A 24,028-nucleotide genomic window follows, 5' to 3' on the forward strand; every position below is an offset into this window, starting at 1 on the left:
AAGAAGAACTGTCTCTCATCAAACTGTTTGGTCATTCAACAAAAAATTGAGAGTCTACCATACACCTGATCACTACTAAGCTCAAAAACAATTTTTTACATTGACCACACTCCTTGGTCTTAGCCTGTGACCTCAAGCTGTTCAACGTCCAGCCACAAACTTCCTTCCTATCTCATCTTTCATGTCTAATTAATACATCTAATTGATAAGCTGCTCAAAACTGATCAGACAGCTTATAAATTAAGCCTGCTTTCTGGGTTCTCTTTGTCCAAACCCAACCCATCCTTCAATCCCAATTCTCCCTGAAGTCTTGCTCAGTATACCTGCAGCCCTCTTCATTGTCTCCAGGGCACTTACATGTTCTGGTTATTTACTGACATCTCACGCAACTGCTCCTTATTCCCTGAGGTCTTCTAGAGCTCTTCACATGCTAAGTCTTGCTTCCTCAACTGGACTCTAAGCTCCTTGAGGCCTCTTAGCGGACTCAGTCTTATTCCTTTAAGGGTAACATATCCCTCCCTGATGTGTAAAATGTAGATAACATGGATCTTCTAAATTCAGTATTGAATCAATATGGTAGGTTGCCAACATGTGGAATCCAAATAGTGCTGATAAACATCATGAAATGTCAGAAAGACAATGAGGCTCTACGAAAACAAACAACAGAAGGACCTCCTCACATTTTTTTTTTTCTTTTTAATGAGAGGTGCAGCTTGTAGTTAACAGGAAGAAATGTAATTGACTAGAGGTTTGAAGATAACACAGCTTTCATCTGGAGAATTTCTGTGAAATTTTATTTCTGTGAATCCAGCATAATACAGGGCCCACACTCCTTCCATGAAATCTCCTGGATTTTATGAGGTCAATAAAATATCCTAAATTTCTAAGCCAGAATGTCTTGGTCTTCTAGAAGTCTGTCAAAATACAATCTAGTTCCTGATCAAATAGCATATAACGCCATTTATTCCCTCTTTCTAATATGTGAAATACCTAAGAAATAAAAGCTTTCTGAAACCAGCTCACAAAATCGTTGAGCCAACCCTGTGGCTTCTTCTGTGTCTTGTCTTTTTATTGTTGCTTAAGGAAATGGTAATATCTTTAGACATCTGCTTTTCAATAAAAAAATCAGGATTGCTCGACTGGTGCTGGGAAACCTGGAATCTGGGAAATCATGAGATGAAATTCCAGAAGCTTCATTTACCAATGTTACAGAAGAACGTAAACTTGCCCTCACTCTTACAGGGGTGGGGCCCTACCTCAGCCTTCATCTCTGAACCTGTGGGCTCGCTAAATCATCAACAAAAATGCATGGCACTCAAAGCTGAGGCTACTCTAGTCCCAGGAAGGAGAACACAAGCCTGAAATGTTTCCAGAAGCGTTTCCATCATTTTTTTTTTTTTTTACCTATCAAGATAGAAATTTTTCGGCCAACAAAATTTTTGCTTGCTTGCAACTTTGTAATATCTCTGTCAGAGAAAGAAAAAAACCCTTTTCGGTACTCTAAATCACAAAAGAAAAATGTTAATTGGATGCTATCCCTGTCAATCATCTTAGGTATAAAAGAGCGAGGCAGGCACCTCTAGAGAGAGAAGCACAGGCCACATTATGCTCAGGGAGCACGTCTCTGTGCTAATATTTATTTGTCTGTCCCTCCGTGTAGTGGCAGGGACAGGAATGGGGGTATAGGGATGGTCTCCATTCCTTTTGGAGCTTTAAGTTAAAGAAGAAAGCCAGCTCACTCACAGATTGTGGAGAAAACAGCAATTCCAGGAAATACGATTACTAATTAATGTTAGTTTGGGTAGAAATTCAAATTGGGTTGAAAATCCCTTACGACTGTCTCTTGGATATTTGGACCTTTCATTATTGCCTTATAAAAAGTACTTACTAATTAATTAGGAAGTTTGGCAAGAGAGCCCCCCTGTTCATTGGCCAAAAATTCATTCACTTCAGATTTCCCCTGAAACATTTGAAAAGGCCTATCCAGCCACCTGCTCCTCCCTGAGTCTTGTTCCTCTGCTCACAACTCCTAGAGGACCTGCCATGGCCCGACTGATGGCCCAGCGGACAAACCTTGGGGCCCAGGCCCCCAGCAGGCCTCAGAGCACCTTCTGAGGCCTGGAGGCGCAAGCGCCCTCGAGGGCTGTGAGGCCGCTCGGAGCAGGTCTGACAAGGCAGTGGGAAAAGCCCCTCAGGCTGGCAGGCTGAAGAGACCCTCGGGCACCCAGAGAGCCTGCCTGACCCTTACCTGAGAAGTTATGTGCCCAACTCTTCTCTCGGGGAAGCGACGGAGGAGCAACTGAGTTTCCTCAAACGAAGCCCGCTAACTGCCGCCCAGGAGCCAGGAGACGGCGTCCATCTGGCCCCGCCCCTGCGTCGACTCCGCCCCTGCCTTGGCCCCGCCTCCAGCGTTGGCCCCGCCCCCAGGGCGCGCTGCGCGAGGGCTCCTCCCGGAGATCCCTCCCGTGGTTCATTCACTCTCTCAAATGGTTGTTGAGTACCAGCCGCGTGTTGAACTCCAGATGCTGGGGACAGGGCAGTGTGTGGGATAGACAGTGTCCTCAGTGTGAAAAGTGCTGGGATGGAGACAGGAAGGGACAAGGAAAGTCTTGCGGAGAAACACTTCTTTCAGAATAAAAGGAAGGAAAGAAGGGGTGGGATATAAGTCTCATTGAAGGTTTCTGGATGGAAAGCTCCCATTTGATGGCTCCTGGTTCCTCTGTGAAGTGGGGGCTCCAGCCCATCAGCTGGGGGAACAAAATTTTGAGGAAAGTGGAGATATGTGAAATAATCTTGAGTAGGATGGAAGAGAGGGTTGACTAAGAAAACTATGATGTAAACTCTGCAAGACAGGAAGCTTCCTGTGCTGGGGTTCACAAGGGCTAAGTACAGTACATAGCACATGGAAGGTGCTTAATATGAATGGAATGAATGAAGTAGTGAATGAATAAATGATTTTGGTGTTGGAGCAGATCACTAGTTGTGACCATTAGTTCCTGATAGCACCAGTATCCTCATGTGTGTGATTTTATCTAATAAGGCTGAATCACTTACTAGAGGGCAGATCTGGAAGAGGCAGGGTTGAGATTTTGCCAGGCGGGAATGATGAAAAGGAAATGGAGTGAAGATGTCTGGGATGTCATTTCAGTGATGGACCTTGAAATCAACCAGAGAGGGAGGAAATGAAGAAAAGAGAGGTTGCTAATGGTTAGAGAGTAGGTGGAAAGGTTGATGGATCGAAGATCCTGACAAAGTTGAAGAATTGGCATATTAAGGACACAGGCTAGAAGGACTGGAGGTTGAGGTCAAAGGGTAGGATATCAGAATATTATTTCAGAAGGCAGAGCTGTTCCTGGAAGTAAGGTCTAGGCCTTTCCATAGCTGAGTTAAGAGCTCTGAGATGAGAAAGTCTATTGAGAGTCTAGGTTACTGGATGGTCCAATCACATGGAAGTTAGGATCTCCCAGAAATTTCCATCCTGCACTGGAATGCAGTGCATCCACATCCCACTCCTTCCCCTCTCCCAGAGCCTCCACAGAATTTGCATCCACCCTTCAATCGAAGTTTGAGAGCCTAAAGGGGCAGCGAAGTGGCTCTGACAGCAGCAGGGCAGTGAGAGAAGTACGTGGTAGATATCTGTTTCGTTTGTTTTTAACACCCAGCCTTCGTTCTCCCATCTGGAAACACTATCTCTATTGTTCTCTGGGAATTAACTACCATTCTTCAGTCTCAGTCTATGTGCAGATATTATAGTTTTCCCCACCGCATCCCTACGCCAGGGGTGGGTATGTGACTCAGGCCTGGCAAAAGAGATGAGCATGTGACTCAACTGGAGCCGCTAAGGCACAGTGAGACTTGCACATGGACCCTTGTGAATAAGGCACCATAGTTTCAGCTGCACTTGAACCTGGGAGGGTATTGCCCTGAACTTGCTGGCAGCCGTCCTGCCACCATATAAAGTCTGCGAATAAAGCCAGTACAGAAGACAGAGAGCCAAGAAATGGAGAGATGCTGAATCCTAATGGTGTCAGTTGAGCCCTGTGTCAGTGCTTCTGCTTAAAGCCAGTCCTGATCCAGGCTTTTCAGTCACATGAGTCAATATATTCCCTTTTGTGTTTAGGCCATTGAATTGTACTTTATATCGCTTATATTCAGATTTTTCCTCATAATACCAGGGAGTTCTCCATCCCTGGTTCCTGCTTCTGAGCTAGTTCATTAAATGTATATTAACTTCTCTGTGCCTCAGTTTCTTTTTCTGTTAAAGGGGATGAATGATACATAGAATTGTAAGATTAAATGGATGATAAATTTAAAAACATGAATCTGTTCTACAACATCGAGATGCAAAAAAATCACATTAATTTTTCTGAATTAAATTAAATCTGGCTCTTTATCCCCATTTACTGTGGTAAGAAAACACCCAATATCAGTCATTCTTTGGGCCCTTCTTTTTTAGCATGATATACACTGCTTTTAAAAAAACTAAAGAAAGAGCATCTGGTCTTCAGCTCGTCATGGTTGTCACTAGTGTTTTCAAATTCACACAAGATACTGAGTTCTAGGATTCAGGAATGAGAAATTTGATTCTCAGGAATTCCCAAAACCATAAGTTATTTTACAGTTTTATAACATTTTATTTACATATTTTTAATAAGTAAAAAGTTAAGTTTATTAATGTTTTTAAGAAAATGTGGCCTATAAGAAATATTCAAACACTGCAAAATGACTCTGTAAGCATTATTGAAGAACATCTGAATAACAACTTTTGGTGTTCTAGCAAAGTTAACGGTGCTATATGAAATCATATGTGATATGTCAAAACTGCAAAATTAAAGACGGTTTCTTTCCAAAACTTGTTTCTTGGAAAATCATTTTTAGGATTTGCGTAGTGTATACTGTGTTTAAACTTAGTAATTTTTATTTTATTTTCAGGAATAACTGATTGTTGACAGATAGGGCCATGAACACACACTCAACATGGTGACAGCTACACAGGAGTGGTTAGATCGTGACCCCTTTACAGTAAGGAGATAGAGCACGAGTCCCTACACAGGGAAATTATCCACCCCCACCTCACCCCCCTAGTTCTTGGCAGCTCAGACTTTGTCCCGCACTGAGGCATTGCCATGGGTCCTACACTTGCATGATAATCTGCCTTTCTCCAGTCCCCAAAAGAAAGAAGGAACAAGACCCTGCGACTCGGGGACAACAGCCACAAGTTCCTGAACTGCCTCTCAGTCTCCCTAATAAAACCCAAACTGGTTCTTGTGACGCGGGCAGGCTAATTTAGGCTCTGGCTTCCAGTGCCCGTGGAAATTCCAGATGACAGGTCTCCAAGAGAAGAGGTCCTTTCCTTGCCTGGGTCCCTGCCCTAAGCACCTAAGACTCAGATTCAATTCTCAGTGTTAGTAACTGCTATGAAGGCTGGCGCCCAGTCAGCCCAGCGAGAAAATCTAGTCCCAACAGCTGGGCTCTGGGCTCCCTGTTCCCACTCCACACCCAAGATGTCAGCCCATTCGTGCTTTTGGTTGCCCTGATGTTAGGTGTGGAAAGTAGGGCTTGGTATTGTCTAACTCCAAGGAGCCCTATTCCTGTTGTATTCTGTGTCAGCGGCAACTCCTGGAACACAACTCTTTGAAAAACAATCGATTCCAAAGATGTACAAAACTGTGAGTGCTAGGTGTGAGTCCAAAGTATGTTTTTGTAGGTAAATAGTTCCTCATCCCCCCTCTGTTACTTGGCTAATGAGTTTGGTGTTTCCCTGAAACCTCCTACTTTCCCCATGGGCAGGAGGAGTAGGGGACAGGGGAAACAGTGCTGGAAGCAGAGCGAGAGTAGGGCTTCCCTCCAGGATGGGCCCCAACTTCATTTGGGATAAGTCAGTTACTAGCTCCCTTGTGTGTGCAAATCCTGATTGCCTCTTCCCCTGTGTGTCTCCAGAGATAAGCCAACACCTGCGAGTCAGGTATGCCTTGCTGTGTGACTCCATAAGCCCTTTTAAGACATTACCTCTCTGGGTAAAAAGTTTTGGGGCCATGGGCAAATGGGGGAAAAATCATTGGATTTGGGTTCTTTGGTCCTGGCTTTTCCATCTTTAGGTGACAGCCTCTCTGAATTTCAAACTGTGAGAATCAAACAAAATGATGGATGTGCAATATTGTTAAAGATATTATTAAGAGCAGACATTATTCATCTTGCTAGCCATAAGGTTTGGCTCTCTCTATAGGAACTGAAGATTGCTGCTGTAGTCCTGAGATCTGAGAGCTAGAGCAGAGGAGTATGGGTCCAGAGCTACGTGCCCCTAAGTTGTACACCTCTCTAGGCCCAAAGATAAGTGATGTACAGGATCCCGTGGTTCCTTTACTACGCCTACATGCTAACCCCCACGTCATCTTTGCCTCCTTCTTTGGGGTCTCCAACTCCTTTGCTCTCTTTCTCCGCCCAGCTTTATTGAGATATAGACATATAACATTGTATCAGTTTAAGGTGTACACAGTGATGATTTGATACACGTATGTATTGTGAAATGATTGCCACAATAAGGTGAGTTAACACATCTATTACCTCATATAACTACTATTTTTTTGTGGTGATAACATTTAAAATCTACTCTATTAGCAAATGTCAAGTATATAATACAGTATTGTTAACTATAGTCACCATGCTGTACATTAGATCCCCAGAACTCATTCATCTTATAACTGGAAGTTTGTACCCTTTGACCCACATCTCCCCCTTTCCTGCACCCCCCTAGCCTCTGGCAACCACCATTCCACTTTGTTTCCATGAGTTGAGGTTTTTTTTAGAGTTCACATACAAGTGAGATCATACAGTATTTGTCTTTCTCTGTCTGACTGATTTCATTTAGCATAATACCCTAAAGCTCCATCCAGGTTGCTGCAAATGAAAGGTTTTCCTTCTTTTCATGGCTGAATAATATTCCATTGTGTGTGTATATATATATATATATATATATATATATATATACACACACACATATATATATATACCACAACTTCTTTATCCATTCATCCATCCATGGAGACTTTGGCTGTTTCCATGTCTTCGTTATTGTGAATAACACTGCAGTGAACATGGGAGGGCAAATACTTCTTCAAGATGGTGATTCCAATTCCTTAAGATATGTACCGAGAAGTGGAATTGCTGGATCATATGGTAGTTCTATGTTTAATTTCTTGAGGAACTTTCATACTAGTTCCTATAGTGGCTGCACCAATTTACATTCCAACCAACAGCACAAAGTTTCCCTTTTCTCCACATCCTTGCTAACACTCCTTATCTTTTGTCTTTTTTTATAATACAACATCCTAACAGATATGAGGTGATATTTCATTGTGGTTTTGATTTGCATTTCCTGATGATTCGTGATGCCGAGCATCTTTTCATATACTTGCTGGCCATTTGTATCTTCTTTGGAAAAATGTCTATTCAGGTCTTCTGCCCACTTTTAATCAGATTATTAGTCTTTTTCCTACTGAGTCATATGAGTTTCTTAAGTATTTTGGATATTAACCCCTTATCTGATATGTATGGTTTGCAAATATTTTCTCCCGTTCTGCAGGGTGCCTCTTCATTTTGTGGCTTGTTTCTTATGATGAATGGAAGCTTTTCTGTTTGATGTAGTCCCACTTGCTTGTTTTTGCTTATGTTGCTTGTGTTTTTGGTGTCGTATCCAAAAAATCATTGCCAAGATCAGTGTGGAGGAGCTTTTTCCATATGTTTTGTTCTAGGCGTATTATGGTTTCAGGTCTTACATTTAAGTCTTTAATCCATTTTGAGTTAGTTTTCGTGAGTGGTGTAAGATATGGGTCCAACTTCATTCTTTTGCATGTGGATCCCCAGTTTTCTGTTGCCCTTTTTCTAACATCTTAAACGGGATGCTTAGCTCATTAATTTTCCAGGGGTTCACCAAGCCTACCGAGGGTGTGGTTTCTGGCACTCTCCTTCCTGCCGTGGCGCACGCCATCAGGAAGAGGAGTCTAGATGGAAGGAGTCCCATGCTCCCGGCTGCTGCAGGGCCCTGATCTGCTAAAGTAAAAACTCATGCACACTTATCTCCTCTAAGAACTAAATCCTCGGTGCTTGCCTTTCAGGAGCTGTGGTCTGCTCTTAGAATTTCTTTTGTCTTGATTGTTACTTGCTCATTTCCCTGCACTAACACAAAGCAAACAAACCCTAAACACCTGAACAAATTCTCTCCAAACACCAGATCAAAAGAAAGGTCGGGGAGCTAGGAAATGAGGGAGGTAAGAGACTGGGCAATATGATACCATTTTATTCTTGCTGAGTTTGGACAACCCCTTATTGTAATTTCACTTATTCACTATTGAAAAAATGGGTCTTAGCTCTTTTACATCTTTGATAATGACTTCTAGAAATGTATTCATCCATTTTAATAAGATTTCTTTACCCTAGAGTAGTTCAGGAGAGAAAACTTGTTATAAAATCATTGTATCTGTGCTTCTCTGAGATTTCCTGCCACAGCAGCCTTTTAGAACTCTGGTTCTCTGTCTACAGAACTAGCTGCTTCCCTGCTGCTTCACCTGCCGTGACTGTCTCTCTCTCTCTGTCTCCTCCCAGTACAGTGTGGTCTGTCATGAAGAGCATCCTTAGAAAGGATGGCCCCTTGGGCTTCTACCATGGACTCTCGAGCACTTTACTTCGAGAAGTACCCGGCTATTTCTTCTTCTTCGGCGGCTATGAACTGAGCCGATCGTTTTTTGCATCCGGGAGATCAAAAGATGACCTAGGTAAATGTATTTGCAAGGACAGCAGGTGGGGTGATGGTGTCCGCTTCCGATGGTGGGCTTGCTGCAGATTCTGTGCACTCTGCGCCCCCTTGTGGGGGTCCACCTGGCACTGGGGAGTTTCTGGATCCCAGAGAGTAACATGGCCTAACAATTTCTAGCACCTTCCTCTGGGCTTGGCAATTTCCTCAGGACAGGGGCTGAAGCAGTTCATCCCGAACTTCTTTCCTGGAATAACATTTGTGAATTTCCTCTGGATCTGTTTTAGGGAAGAAGAAATATATAAATTGCTTTCCCTGTGGGAAATCACCAATAAGGGAGGAAATCACCTACAAATCAGCTTGCAATAAGCTTGAAACTTGGTAATAAACCTTGAAAGTGTTTTGAGAGCAGTGAAAAGTGTAGTTCTTTCTGGCTTATCCTCTGTAGCTGCTGGCCGCAACCGCATTCAACGTTTGGCTCACAGAGTGATTACTTTTCTCTTAAGCACCTCCCTTCAGTGTTGGTGGACCTATTCTGGGGTTAGTCACGCCCCAGGCTTAACTATCCTGTTAATAAGACAACTTTGGTTCTCATGGTGAAGGAAGATTCAGGCTGCGGGCATTAAAATATTAAAATGCTTAGGAGAAAGCTGAAAACGCCTCGGGCTGTGTTTCACTGGCCTCTGTTCTCATTCCTCATGGTGAGGGGTTGCCGTGCTGCTGGGGGCCTGCTGGTTCTGGGGCCAGCCCTCTGGAGGATGGGGCAGGAGGGCCACAGTGCCACAATGACCAGCCGAAACACGACCCTCACTAGGCTTCTTGTCCTGGCTTGATGAGGGGTAGACCCAGACCACCAAACGGAACCTTGTTCTCTTAGAGCTTTGACAGTCTCCTCAGGGAACTGTGTTCTGCAGCATTTTTATTTGCACCTACCTGTGGCCACTACTGTTGGCCTCTGGAAATGTCACATCAGCTGTTCTTGAGACAGAATACTGTTTGCTAATTTTCTTTTCTAGGCCCTGTCTCTTTGATGGTAAGTGGCGGCATTGGTGGAATCTGCCTCTGGCTTGCTGTATACCCAGTGGATTGTGTAAAATCCAGAATTCAAGTTCTTTCCATGTCTGGGAAACAGGCAGGATTTCTCAGAACCTTTATAAGTGTTGTGAGAAGTGAAGGTGAGTCTGGTCATTGCAGAAACAGAGGAGGTGTGTATGGAGTGACTGGTCATTTCGCTGCTGGTCTTGTTGAGGTGGATCAGGTGGTCTCCTGATTGCTCTCCTCCCCGCCTCATATCCCTTTTCTGGTACTGTATATTAATCCACCTTTGTGGATGCCTGTTTCAAACCCCTTTCTTGAGTTTACTTTCATTATTCTCAAGAATATTTAAAGTTCTTATTCCTAACCCCTGACCAGGTACCGCCTGTCAGGATTCTTTGTTCTAAATAGCCTGGAAGGGATTTTTAAAATACGGGCTTTGTCTAAGGGAAGAGATGTTTTGAAGTTAGCACAACTTGTTTTACTTAATAGAGATATTAGCAGAAGATGATCTCTAAGAACCACAAAGGAACATAAAAGAATAGATGACATTCTTAATCCTAAGTCTTCTGAATTAGAAACGCCGCTTAAGCGGGCCGGCCCCGTGGCTTAGCGGTTAAGTGCGCCAAGACTCTGCTACTGGCAGCCCGAGTTCAGATCCGGTGCGCACCGATGCACGCCCGGCCATGCTGAGGCCGCTGGCCCCACATACAGCAACTAGAAGGATGTGCAGCTATGACGTACAACTATCTACTGGGGCTTTGGGGGGGAAATAAAAGGAGGAGGATTGGCAATAGATGTTAGCTCAGAGCCGGTCTTCCTCAGCAAAAAGTGGAGGATTAGCATGGATGTTAGCTCAGGGCTGATCTTCCTCACCAAAAAAAAAAAAAAAAAAAGAAACGCACTAAGCAACTTCTGAAGGTGATATGCTGTTAATATTTAGAGTTATGCAGGAGGATAAAGATTTTCTAATTAATGTTTGTATAAAACCAGTTTTAGCCTACTAGTGAGTAAAGATCTGTCCCTCCAGCATCCACTATACATCTTAAAACTTGGGATGTGAACTTCTCTGCCTTGATTTTAAGAGAGAGAGCACGGTAACAGTTTGCAGAAACTGTTTAATTTGTATCCCAAATAGAGCACAGACATCTTGTATATTACTGAGAGTAACCCCTCTTTAAATTTCCATAACACTTTAGTTTTACGAAGTAGTCACACCTCCCTTATCTGACTAGTTCTGCATAACTACCTTGGGCAGTGCTGATACTAGAAACAGGTCTCTGACTTCAACACCAGTGCTCCTTCTGGCCCCATGCCTCGTGGTCCTCGCCCCCAGGAGAAGCTGCAAAGCTGCTGCCCCCTGTGGCCCTGTGGATGCCTTCTGTCGGCCCGTGTGAGGCCTCAGCTCTGCCCAATCCATGTACCAGGAGTTAACCAGGCGTGGAATTGGTATATGTTACCTAAGCATCAACCAGCTTTGCTGGGAGACCTAACGCTTGTCTTGTCTCCATTAGTCTGTTTAGTTCCGTTAGTCTGGGGAAACCTGGAAATAAGTCCTTCCATCACTTGTGGTTTTTAGTGCTGTTGTCTGGATTTGGAAGTGTAAACATATCTACACTGTGCAGCTTCGTGGGGCATCTCCAAGGAGGGGAGTCTGAGTCTTTGATCACCTTTTATCTTCTAGGAATAACGGTCTTATATTCTGGCCTGAAACCTACCATGATCCGAGCGTTCCCTGCCAACGGGGCACTGTTTTTGGCCTACGAACACAGCAGGAGGTTAATGATGAGCCAGTTGGAAGCTCACTGAAGTGTTCTGGTGAACCTGGATCTGAGTGCAGGCATTCGAGGACTACGTTCATCTCAGGGTTTCCTGAAGCACAGGACCAGTGTGGAAATACTTTGATTTTGTGGGAATTTTGTTTTGTCTTCCCTTCTTCTGCTTTAAATCCTAAGCTTTATGGAAGGAGCCCTATTTTACATCATACGTTTCTGCTCATAATGGTACTGAAATAGGAAAGTTACTGCTCTTCTCCTTGGTGGGACGCGGGGTGAGCTGCTGGCCCTCTGTGCCTAATCTGAAAGGCTGGATATAGTTATACGAGGGCTTTTGCACGACCCTGTGTGTGTACACGCAGCCTGGACGGTTATGAGTTGTGAGTGAAGCACAACTTGGTTCCCTGTTTAACCTCAAATCTCACCAGAAAAACCCGGAGGTGTAACTGTGTTTCACAAAGATGGTTATAAGTGACGGCTTAACCCACTCTCTATGTAGGGTCTCTCTTAAAATCTGCTTAGCACCTGCACTATACTAAGTGGTTCAAGTTTTTAAAAAGTGTTCCTGTGGTTCTTGAAAACTAAAATATCCATCTAGATTTATAGAGGAGACTATACCTGCATACTGGTGTGGCTTCCACGTTCTTGATTTAAGTTTGCGAGTAGGCATCCTGGGTTTCCCAAGATGCTCTACTGTTAAAATAGTGCCATTCATTTTCTAGGTGGGGTCATATTCCCCACTGTGATGCCTTGTCGGGCGTGGCCTAGAGCACAGGCCTTTGAGAAGCCTTTACCTATGCCAACTTCCCTCCTCCTCTCCCCAAGAGCTTCCTCTCTGCTGGGCTTTAGGTTGAGGAAGGGGCTGAAGGGAGGGGCTGTGCTGCTGTGCTTTGGGAAGACCTTGTGGCTGACAACAGCCCTTAGCTTCTGTCTTGGTCCTGGCCTGGCTGGGATTCCAGAGTATTGTGTTGGACCATCTGTGGGCTATTGATCTACTTTGAGCTGCTCACTCATCGCCCCCACCAATTGGAAACCCATCCAGGAAGCAGAGTGCCAAAGCCAAGAGAAGCCCTCGTCCCCGCCTGGTGACTGGAGTGACAGTGCTCATGGATGGAGTCCTCCCATCTCAGAACCAGACACAATGTAGTGTCTGCACTCTACTGTGAGTACTGTCAGGGCTGAGCCATTCTGAAGTTGATCTCGGATCCACACTGCGGCCGTGCTTTTCCAGTGTTGGAGCTTTTACTTTTGGTACTGGCAGTCAGTGAATTTGAATGATGATCGTATATGGGGTGTTCTTTATAAAGCAATGAAACAAGAAGGGTGGTTTTGTGAAACTGTGCCGTATGTGTGTACTGACAACAACAGGAAACCCCGGTTCATCTGATGCCCAGACTTGGGGATGGGCAGCTGTTCTTTGGCACCTGGTGTGAGAGAGTCCTTCTTGTCACCGCCAAGTCAGCCGCCTCATTCCGTGCTGCTCCTAGGCTGGCAAGGGTTCTCGCAATAAAGTGTGCTTAAGCAGCCCGTAAGGCTCAAAGCAAGCAGCCTGACAGTGTTACTAGTAGTCCATACATGTGTGCCTGTCCCTGTTGGCAGAATGTAGTTTTTCTACCTTACTTTTCTCTCCATACTTAAATGGTCAGTAGCTGCTGAGTGGTGCTTCATGTGAACAGTCCTGGCTTGAAGCAAAATAGAAGATGGGCCTGGCTTCCGCAGGAAGTGAAGGGCTTCAGAGTCCGTGGGTCCCACTGCCCGGTGCCTGTGGCTCGTCTGGGTGAGCCCTGTTGGCAGCAGACCTTCTCACATGTCGTCCTTTAAAGATTGAACTAAATATCTTCAATAGAAGCAGTCTGAGGCCAGGAGGAGTGACTGGGAGTAAGCAGTGGAAACCTGAGTCAGGAGAATTTTTTTTTCATTCTATTTGCTTAATTCATGGTTCAGTATTTGGGTACAATTTGTACCATTTCAGATTTGTACTCCAGACAAAAATATAGTAACTGGAAATATTGTTTGAAGAGCTTCTAGTGTTCTAGCATCATTAATTATTTACCTAGTATTTGAGTATATGATGAGTTGGTTTAAGTACTTTACATCCACGCTAAGAACCAACTGTCAGCAGCGTTGGAGGATGTTTAGTCATGTTTCCAGGTGGTGGTTTTATTGCAACAAGCACTGGTTTTTGTCAGCAGGATTCCTGCTGTAGAACAGTCTCACTGTAGGTAAATGGACAGAATGCACGTTCTGTATGTTCACTGCAGATACGGCACACGGCTCTCCAGACTCACTCTCCCTCCCCCAGGCGGTGGGTGGGATGGGCTGGTTTGGCAGGATGCCATTCTGTTTTTTAATATAGTTAAACTTCTGGCTATTAAGTTTTGGATACTTCTATTCCAGGTTAGTAAGTTCTGTTTAAGAAAACAAGGATCATTCTGAAATATTATGATGGAAGCTTCTCGCATTGGTCAAAGAATGATTCATGCTGGGTTCTAAGAAAGCAACACCAGGAGGCTATAAATAACTTCTCTTTGTAGGAGCAAAAGCAGAGTAGTGTGGCGACTCAGAATTGCCAGAAATTTTGATGCATCTGGAGGGTCAGGGAAGAGACACCCCAGCTGTAATCTCCTGTATTTCAAAAAGCAAGGTTCTTAAAAACTGGAGTTTCCTTCCTTGTTATTGCCAGTATTGAGAAAGATAACTGGCTGTTGAAGAGTGAGATCTAACTGTTTTTTCCCCTTCACCTAAGCCCGCCACCTCATCCGCCCTCCGTGGATTACTGCTGCAGGAATTTTAGAGGAAACTGTACAACCTGTTCTGCCACAACACGTTTCTGTCACACAAATGACGGACTAATGTAATCATGATATGGAAGGAACCTGACAGCATGTTCCTCCACGATCTTTTGCTCCAAGGGGAGCCAGATTAGGGGAGTAGAATGATGACTTTTGTCAGAAAAGCAGAAAGCCGTCAGCCAGGCTCCTGCACTGGCAGCTGGGGCCCTTTGTGGGTTATGTTGAGGGGAAAGAAGAGCACCACAACCAGGCAGCCTGCCAGGGTTGCGTGGCCTTCTGTGCCACCATGATGCCCAGTAGCTCAGAGCTCTACTTCCATCTGTGCCACTTTGCCACCCACCAGCCCTTCTCTCAAGTATGGCTCTAGTTCCCTTTAAAAAACACCTACTGTGGTAACTGCCAGATAGCCTGAGCTGCCAGCCTGGGTGGTTAGTGGTTCGTGTGCTGGTTACAAAGTTGCTTAGTTGGCGTGGTCTGCCCCGAACCCTGCTTTTCCCCCACAAACCATCGTGTTTAGCGTGTGCTTGTGGGCGAAAAGTAGGTTTTCAGGAACGAGGACACTGTTTCAGCAGAGGCACTGGTTCTTCTTAGTTGCTACCTCTCATTTCCTGATAAATTCAACTTGGTCTAGACTTGCCAATAAAAGGAAAATCACTCAAGGATAATTGAGATAAAGCCACAATAGAACTGTTTTCAAGGACAGTTACGGCCATGAGGTATAGTGGCAGTGAAGGTGCTTAGAATAAAGTGGCTGCCAGTACCAAAGAGAAGATGACTCTCGTGGACACAGGACTAACCCGTGTTCACGACGATGAGGTGACCTTCCTCACAGAGCTCCACAAGCCCCGGTGAGGTTGGTGGTGAGGGGGTGGATTTTAAAATAATAAATCTAGATTTCTAGGCAAATGTTTCCTGTGACTTCACCTGTGATGTTACACAAAACCAAAAGTTACCGAGGAGTCTTGATCCTCACGTTTACAAGGCTCAGCCTCCCCGACGCCTGTGCCTGTGGAGGCAGAGGTGGCTCAGCACGCTGGGCAGTGCTTGGAGCAGGACAGAGCATGTGTGGGGGGGACTGCTTGTGCAAACATTTCTCTGGGTGTGCAACAGTCTTTGCTGCCAATCTGATGTTTGTTAACAGATGGTTTGTAAATCAAGTGGAGGAAGAAAATAGCAAGTACCTTTCTAATAGATCTGAAATTACAAATGTGAAACAAAGCAGGGAATAAATACTTGTCCAAAAATATATAAGGATATGAAATAAACCCACAGTATTGGGGGGAATCGCAATTTTTAAATATCTCAGTTGTGATATGCAAGTTTTATTATTTCCAAGTTCTTAAAAGTGATAACTTTTAATGTTCCTGTTCGTGCCATGGAGTGGATCCTGACTCCTAGCGACCCGGTGTACAGCAAAGCAGAACCCTGCTGGGTCTTTTTGCGTGGTCCTCTCACCTTCCTGGGCTTATCAGACAGTGCTCCGCTGCTATTCACAGGGTTTTCATGGCCAATTTTTTTTGCAAGTGGGTGGCCAGGTCCCTCCTCGTAGTCTGTCTTACTCTGGAAGCTCTGCTGAAACCTGTCCACCATGGGTGACCCTGCTGGTATTTGAAATACCGGTGGCACAACTTGCAGCATCACAGCAACACGCAGCCGCCACAGTATGACAACCGACACAGACGGATGGTGTGGTTCCCTGACCGGGAAACGAACCCGGGCCGCAGTGGTGAGCACACCGAATCTTAACCACGAGACCACCAGGGCTGGCGAATGTTCCTATGCACCGTGTTCCAGGTTTGTCTCAACACGGATGAGAACTGTGTGTGAGGCATACTCAAGAAGAAGAAAAATTGCCACTGACATTTTATCTTTTATATATTTAATAGATTTCTTAAGACCATGTTTACATATATTTAAATGTATATCGAGAAGGATATAGGTTTATAAGCTCTGTAAACATGTAGCAGGGTTTGGGAAGAATTGATCTGTTCTGGAAGGGCTCCTGTGTCTAGACGTCAGTTATGACTTCATCAGCTATGACTTCATCAAAATATAGCTCAACTGCAAAATCTGCCTGGTAAATTTTCCATGTTTTTTTGTTGTGGGGATTATCTACTTCGGTTCTTGAAAGATGAAGCCTAGAATAGAAAAAAAATCATTACATTTTATTTTAGGGCTGAGAGAAAAGCCGTGCAGCAGGGCACCCTCGTTTGAGCTTTCAGACAGACTTGCCATGACTAGTCTCAGCCCTTTTCTGTATCTGACATTTCTCAGAGCCAACTCTCCCACTTTCTCTAGTGAGACGCAAAATATCTTCATCCTCAGTAACAACATGTCACTGATTCTTTTAACATTGGCTTTAATGGAGTTGATGACATCTGGGTTTAATAAAATAAATTTCTATGTGACAGAAATCAGCCAGAGAGACTAGATGTGTATTAAAACCCAGTAGTAAAATACTGAGTGTCTTTTAAATGATAAAGTTGGCATTTTCAGCCAATTAAGAATCTTGTAACTAATAAAAGCAGCTTTCCCAAGTAGTATGGAAATTTAAATGTTAAATCTTTAGAAACATAAAAGTGAGAACAATCATCTAGTTTGTTGCCTCTCCAGTATGAATGTGGTGTTTTAAAGGAGACAAGCATGTTCCTAGCAAGAACCACTCTTGAGGAGGAGCATCAAGTGAAGTTCTACCCAGATGTCCATTTGAGGGACTTTGCTGGTGTTAAGAGTCCAAGTTTATTGTTTGCAACCATCTAGGTTAAAATTGCAACACTTTTCCATCAAATCCAAAGTTCACTCTATCAAAATCCATTAAATGTGTGTGTGTTATAAGTGTGTAGGCCAGATGTTCAATTGACTGTTGCCTTACTGGGCTTGAGGTGTGATTAAATGCAGTTCAGATGTGAAGAAAAGGCTAGGCTTGTATGTAGTGTAGAACTATCAATTCATGCCACATACGATCACAACCATTTCTTCAAAACTCACCTGCACAATCTTTGTAATATTATTTTTCCTTTTGTATTGGATGGCATGGCGATACCAATAATCTCAAATTTTTAGCACCACAGAACAAATACTCCTTAAAGTGGAGAACTTAGAGACTCAGGAATGAGTTTTTGGATATGGTAGAATGTGCTTTGGAATAATCTTCAAATAAATTAACAATTACTTTAAAAAAAAAGGTTTCCCAATTTAGTTATTAGAAAATCATTTTTAAATGGGAGACTTCTTTTACCTGTCTTCATTGATACTTATTGTGTCTTATAATTTCTGCCACTGATATAGATGTGTCAATCAGCTTTTAAACTAGCTGAAGCCTCCCTAGATGACGCCTTACTTTGGGACAGAATGTGGTGGTGGCCGGTCATCAGTAAATCAACACATACTGAGGACCTGCCATAGTCAAGGTACTGAGCAGACTCCTATTAAACTTCCATGGGAGGGATTTATTACCACACTCGGGATCTGATTATAATACGTTTTAACGTATAACGCAGTCCTATGGTATAGACCTTGAGGATAATGCAACAGTGGGTCTCAAGAAGAGCCATATTTTTTAAATAACCAGATTAAGATGAGTAAGGCAGTGAAGAGTGGTGACGCGAGGATTTTTTGGTTTCTATAAATTGAGCTTATGGCAATCAGCAAAAGACTTGCCATTACACCTTACACAGACATTGAACATTGAACTGTTTCTACTGGGTTATATCATAGCCATACCTGTTATTTTTTATAAAAGATGTATGAAACCAGAAGTAAAAGGGACACTTGTCGTAATAGTTAGGAATATGCTGAAAAGACATGGTTAAAAAAAAGGTTATTTTTCATACTAAAATTGATACCAAGAACTAATCATTCCAAAGGGATTAAAATTCCTTTATTCATTTATATATTTACCAAACAATTGTAGCCATTAAATATGCAGCACTTACAGTCTATAACGTTATACTCAAGACACAAAGAAGGCTTTAAGAGACTGCTGTTCCTTTCTCTTGCTGTTTCTACCAAAATTTTCAAGGAAATCTATTTTTTCTATGATATTTATAAATTGAGGCACTGGTCTTTTAATCTGGTTTAGATAGTGCTAAACAGAATCTACTAAGGATCTATGCTTATTTATGCCCAAATATACCCATTTCTACAAGGAGCTGCTGCATTGGATAATTAACCGTCATTCTTGATGATAGAAATACCTAAATTTTCTGAAAGTGCGCCATCTCATGGCCCTTAAAAATCACAAAGGCCAGGTATTACCAATGTCACCTGGGCCAGTGCCCTTACACCAGTGTGTCTGCTTAGAGACCACTGACGGAGAATACAGACTGTTCCCTTATTCAAGGGGTAACCATTCCAATGTGGGAACTATCCAGGTCAGTTGCTTCAACACATTTACCACTTCATTACTTAACAGATTCTCCCCCACCAGATGAAGGAAGGCACAGAAAAATAAGTTTTAAATTGATCAGCGTATTTACTTGTTGGCATTTCTGTTTGGTGATTTAATAGGAATATGAATTGAAACTATTGAGGCTTAGAAATTTATGTACAGAATAATACTTATACATTTTATGACTCGTCAATATAAATTATACTCATATTCAGAGTAATGACAGTGGCAGATATTCAGTTTTTCAGTAAATATTGATTAAAAATACTATTTATAATGTATTATAAATTAATTCAGAGGAAAGTAAAATCTCCCTCCTGGTAAAGTATTTTGTAAATTATGGGGAGCAATGTGTTTTCCTAATACAAAACAAAAACATGATCACTGCTATACAGTAAAACATACCTTTGTTGTTTTAACATCTTGGTTTCTGTATTTTTCTTATTTGGAAGTTAATCCATGCAAGTTGTATAGAATTCAGAAAAAATAAATGAGCAAAAGAATTTTTAAATTACATATGCTCTTCTTTTAAAACAACTTTACAGATGTGACTTGTTGCTTTTCTTTTCTCCCCTCCCTGGCTAGGGGTTGACATCTCCTATCCTCTCCCTGTTGGGAATTGTAGCAAAGGAAATCCCAAACCAGCATCATTTAGAAGACCAGACAAGAATAAAGGCATAGGCTGTTTCTTGATTACTCACCGGAGAGAAAAATTTCACTTTGACATCCTCATAGAGAGGTGGACAGTCAAACAGAGTAATTATTACTTTGTTTTCTCTGACTTCATGATCTACCTGTGAATGAATACATGGAATTCAGAACTATACACCTAGCTAATAAGGAGATAATAAGTGTAACAGTGAAGTTCATGTTCACTTATTGAGGCTTCCTGTATTTATCAAGTACTCTTGGTCTCATGGCCCAATCACTATATGTATAAATAAATGTTAATCATTATTTCTATAAAGTTGCAATACTGTTGTTTACATTTTAAAAAGGCCCACTTGTTTGAGGGTTATCGTAGGGCACTATTGAAAAGCAAGTATTCAATTTTCTATTAGAGTTTAAGTAAACTTGACTGTTGAATGTGTGTCACCCGATTTTCATATATTAGGAATACCCTAAGAAGCTCAATTTTAAAGCTGACATTCACATTCAAAAAGCAATGCATAATTGCTCACGTTTTATCAAAAATGTGATTGCTGATGGGATCATAGGCCTCGTCCAGAGCAGACTACTGACTGGACTGACCAAAGACATGCCATGTTTCTGGAATGAGCGACTTTGAAGCTATACTGAATATTTCTGTTACTGGTTCACCCATGTATAGTAGTGGCATCCACAGTGAGAAAGGTCTATGCTAGACCCTGTGAAAATACAAAGGTGCAGACTCAGTTGATGCTTCAGGGAGCTACACACATAAGGAACAAAGTAGAATGGCATATAATTACGTGTCAAGCTGTATGATGAAGTCTGAGTGTGCTGTTGTGTGCTTTGTGGGAGGTTAGCTGGAGGTATAGAATGAGAGAGCCTCACTAAGGAGGCAGAAATTGAGTTGGGCGTGGAAGGACGTGTATAAATGAAGAAGAGCATTGAAAAGATAATCCAGTTCAGGCAGGGGGCAGTTGGGGGTGGGGGGCAGGGGGCACAAAGGGGAAGGGGGAGGAAAGACCAGCAAAAACAGGAATCAGAAATTAGTGTTGTGTTCCAAAGGCCAGAGGGGACGCAGTCTACCTGGAATGGAGCCTGCAGGTCAGGTTACTGATGGAATAAGCTCATGTCTGATCGGGCTGGATCTCGAGAGTTCAAGAGGTGGGGAAATAAGAACAAAGTTGTTGAAGAATATGGTGGGGCATTTCCTCTATGACAAAGTGGCCTGATAATTATCACATATAACATTTATTTAGTGATTAATAGCTCACAGAGCAACGTCACATATATTATGTGATTTAATCCTTGCCACACTTGAGATGTAATCTTGATTTTATAGATAAGAATACTGAGCCACAAAGATACTAACTGGCTTTGACCACGGGCACACAGTGTGTCGCCTCTCTACCTATAGCTTTTCACCAGGAGAGCAGTATTTCAGGATGCACATTGCAGGACTCCTTATACTGCATTGTATAAGGAGAAGGAAAAGGTAAGGAGATGGTTGTAGAAATCTAGGCATGAGCAAATGAGGTCCTGGACTAGGTAGTGGCAATGGGAACAGAAAAGAAGGGAGTGAGTGAAGAGAGATTTCAAAGGTATAATCAGCAGGAATTGGTGACCAACCGAATATAGAGGGCCAAGGCAAAGAGAGAATCCAAGATAATACCAAATGTGAAGGCCTGAGTGAGAGAATGCTGGTGCCGTTTGCAGAAGCAGAGGAAAAGCTCATTTGATAAATATGGATTGACAAGTGTGTCTGAATTGTTGGGGCAGAGACTGTCCCTGTTGTAGCTCCGGTGTCTATCACACAGTGGGTGCTCTAAATATGTGTTGAGTGAATGAAAGAAAAAAGTAGAGTTTAAAGCAGGGGGATGGATGAGCAGAACCAGTAACAGAATATGCATAGAGATGGGAACAGCAAGCCAAGGGTCAGGCCTGGGTGAGTGCCCTCATGTAGGGGGCCAAAAAGAAGGGAAAGGAATGGTGTTGGAGAGGTAGTAGTAGAACTAGAGACAAAAGCCTGAGAGAGAATTTTAAAAGTTAATTTTTCTTAGACCCACGAAGGAAGCTTTCTTATTGCTTCAGAGAAGGTCTGGAGTCTTAGGCATTGCTTTACACGTAACAAAACATTGAGTATCAGGTCCTATTGCTTTGGGTAGAGATTCCTCCGCAATCCAGACACTCGTGCACTGTTTCTCACAGTGCAGTCCCATGGGACATCTGGGTTAGAATCACTTGGGACATTGCTAAGTCTAGAGATTCCTGGGCCCCATTCCAGATTTCCTGAATCATACTTTTGGGGTACAACCTAGGAATCTGCATCTTACAAGCTCTTAGGTGATTTTCTCGCACACTACAATTTCAGAATCAGCGCCATACAATAAAATGACGAAGAAGAAGAGTATATGGCTAAAAATGACCAGATACGTGAATTTAAAACTCTGATGGATTCCTGGGAGCATGCTTGGCATTTATGGAAAAGTGAAAGGCAATGCAACACTCTGAACTGAAAATATGTTCTGGAAAATGCCCTGAAAAAACTGTTTTGCACAATGAGTTTAATTTACCTCTGACTAGGGACACCCAGTTGGATGGTAATCAGAAAGCAACCTGGGGCCGGCCCCGTGGCTTAGCGGTTAGGTGCGCGCACTCCGCTGCTGGCGGCCTGGGTTTGATCCCGGCGCCGCACCAACGCACCGCCCGGCCATGCTGAGGCCAAGGCCCCACTTACAGCAACTAGAAGGATGTGCAGCTATGACATACAACTACCTACTGGAGCTTTGGGGGAAAAAATTGGAGGAGGATTGGCAATAGATGTTAGCTCAGAGCCAGTCTTAGCAAAAAGAGGAGGAATAGCATGGATGTTAGCTCAGGGCTGATCTTCCTCACAAAAAAAAGAAAGCAACCTGGCCTGTCTTTGTGGTGAGCAACGGTTTGGGAAGGTCAACATGCTGATTTGACATTGAGACTGAGACAAACACCAGAATTTTCAGTTCATGTGCTTTCTCTTACCTTGCAGTTTATGTGAGCAGTAGAGACAAAGACAATCCTTCGCTCCATTGTTATTTGTACTTTTAGATCATTTCCATTGCCATTTCCAACACCTGAATGAAATGAAAAAGTTAGGCTGGTTAGAGCAAAGACCAAAATGTCTCACCAATTAACATTATGGATCAAAAAGACAAAAGATTATCCCAGCTAACAGCATGTCAATACTGAAACATTTGGGACTGCATCGATTTTGTCTTTGAAAGACAAGACTTCAAGCCCAATTCTGTCTCCTAAAGCAGAATTTAGAAGGCTGGAGAAAAAAAGAGACATATAGTTCAGCTTCTAAGACTTAGAATCTCATCGTTTCATCTTTCTAGGAAAAAAATTAGAAAGGTGACTTTGCAACCTTCCTTGTTAACATGTTGCTTGCTTCAGACTTCTAATCATGATGTTTCTTAACAACAGTGTAAGTTCCTCTTGCCCTAGTTTAAGTCCAGTTCCTAGCACAGCCTCTATGAAAATATAGGATAGCTGTATCCAAACATTCCTGCTGTGGTCAGTGTATATTTACAGACAAATGGTTTCTTGCCCCTTTGCAATTCCAATGACCCACTTCCTTTAGCATTTCCTCAAAGGGCTGGATTCTCAAAGCTCCAATTAATTTTTATTGCTTTCCTTTCAACCCTGCATATTTCATTTAACTATGCACAGAATTAGGCCGGCCCGTGGCTTAGCGGTTATGCCCGGCCCGCTACTGGAGGCCCGGTTCGATCCTGGGCACACCGACAAGACCGCTTCTCCGGCCATGCTGAGGCCAAGGCCCCACATACAGCAACTAGAAGGATGTCCCCCTATGACATACAACTATCTACTGGGGCTTTGTGGGGGAAAAAAGGAGGATTGGCAACAGATGTTAGCTCAGAGCTGATCTTCCTCACAAAAAGAAAAAATATGCACAGAATTAAAGATACAAAACTAAAACATATACTTAAATAAAGTCATACACTAATCATTCTTGATTGTTCGTCTCATACTACGCTTGTGTTGTTTTCACTAACCCCATATTATTAATTTGTCATCAGGAATCAGGGTTTCTTTGTCTCAGCTCCTCTGTCCTGTTCCAGCTGCAGAACTTCTTCCTACTGAAGTCTACCAGAGATCAGTAAAATGCAGAACTAAACTAAGTCAAATGCTGATCATGACAAGAAAAGGACATTGATTTATAAGCTGAAATCAATTCTCACACATTTTAAATTTTTAAAATAATTGAAGTACATTTACATGATTTAAAGATAAAAGGTAAAACAGATGAAGTGAAAACTCTCCGTCTCACCCATCCTCCACCTGTTTAGTTCTCCAGCCCCAAATAGATAACCACTATTATTAGTTTCTTGCTTTTTATGCATATATAATCAAATATGAACATACATTCTCCCAGAGGTTTTTATATATGTGTGCACACACAAATATGAATACATATTATTCCCCCCTTCTGTTTTACAGAAATTGTTGCATACCATAGCACTGTCCTATATCTTGCATTTTTTAACACATGTCAAAAATTTTATTTAACTCATTAATAGGAACCAGTAAAATGCTACAGCTGGTTCAAAGTACTGCACACTTAGAGGCAGATAAGGAA

The 24,028-nt window shown here is 42.8% G+C and overlaps 1 protein-coding gene and 1 pseudogene across 1 annotated transcript in view; one reads left to right on the top strand and one right to left on the bottom strand.

Moving 5' to 3' along the window:
- Positions 1–24,028, top strand: part of LOC147916154 (serine/threonine-protein phosphatase 4 regulatory subunit 2 pseudogene) — a 92,453-nt pseudogene that overhangs the window by 40,044 nt on the left and 28,381 nt on the right.
- Positions 16,211–24,028, bottom strand: part of LOC147916155 (phosphatidylinositol 3,4,5-trisphosphate 3-phosphatase TPTE2-like) — a 44,502-nt gene continuing 36,684 nt past the window's right edge. Inside the window, 5 exon segments of the mRNA XM_087435773.1 lie at positions 16,211–16,489; positions 18,075–18,145; positions 18,674–18,676; positions 19,443–19,535; positions 22,408–22,499. Of these exon segments, the coding sequence (XP_087291899.1) occupies positions 16,360–16,489; positions 18,075–18,145; positions 18,674–18,676; positions 19,443–19,535; positions 22,408–22,499 (389 nt within the window). The 3' untranslated portion in view covers positions 16,211–16,359.

The sequence above is a fragment of the Ceratotherium simum genome, chromosome 10 (assembly GCF_057802395.1).
Source record: "Ceratotherium simum simum isolate JZ-2026a chromosome 10, ASM5780239v1, whole genome shotgun sequence".
Taxonomy (NCBI): Eukaryota; Metazoa; Chordata; class Mammalia; order Perissodactyla; family Rhinocerotidae; genus Ceratotherium; species Ceratotherium simum.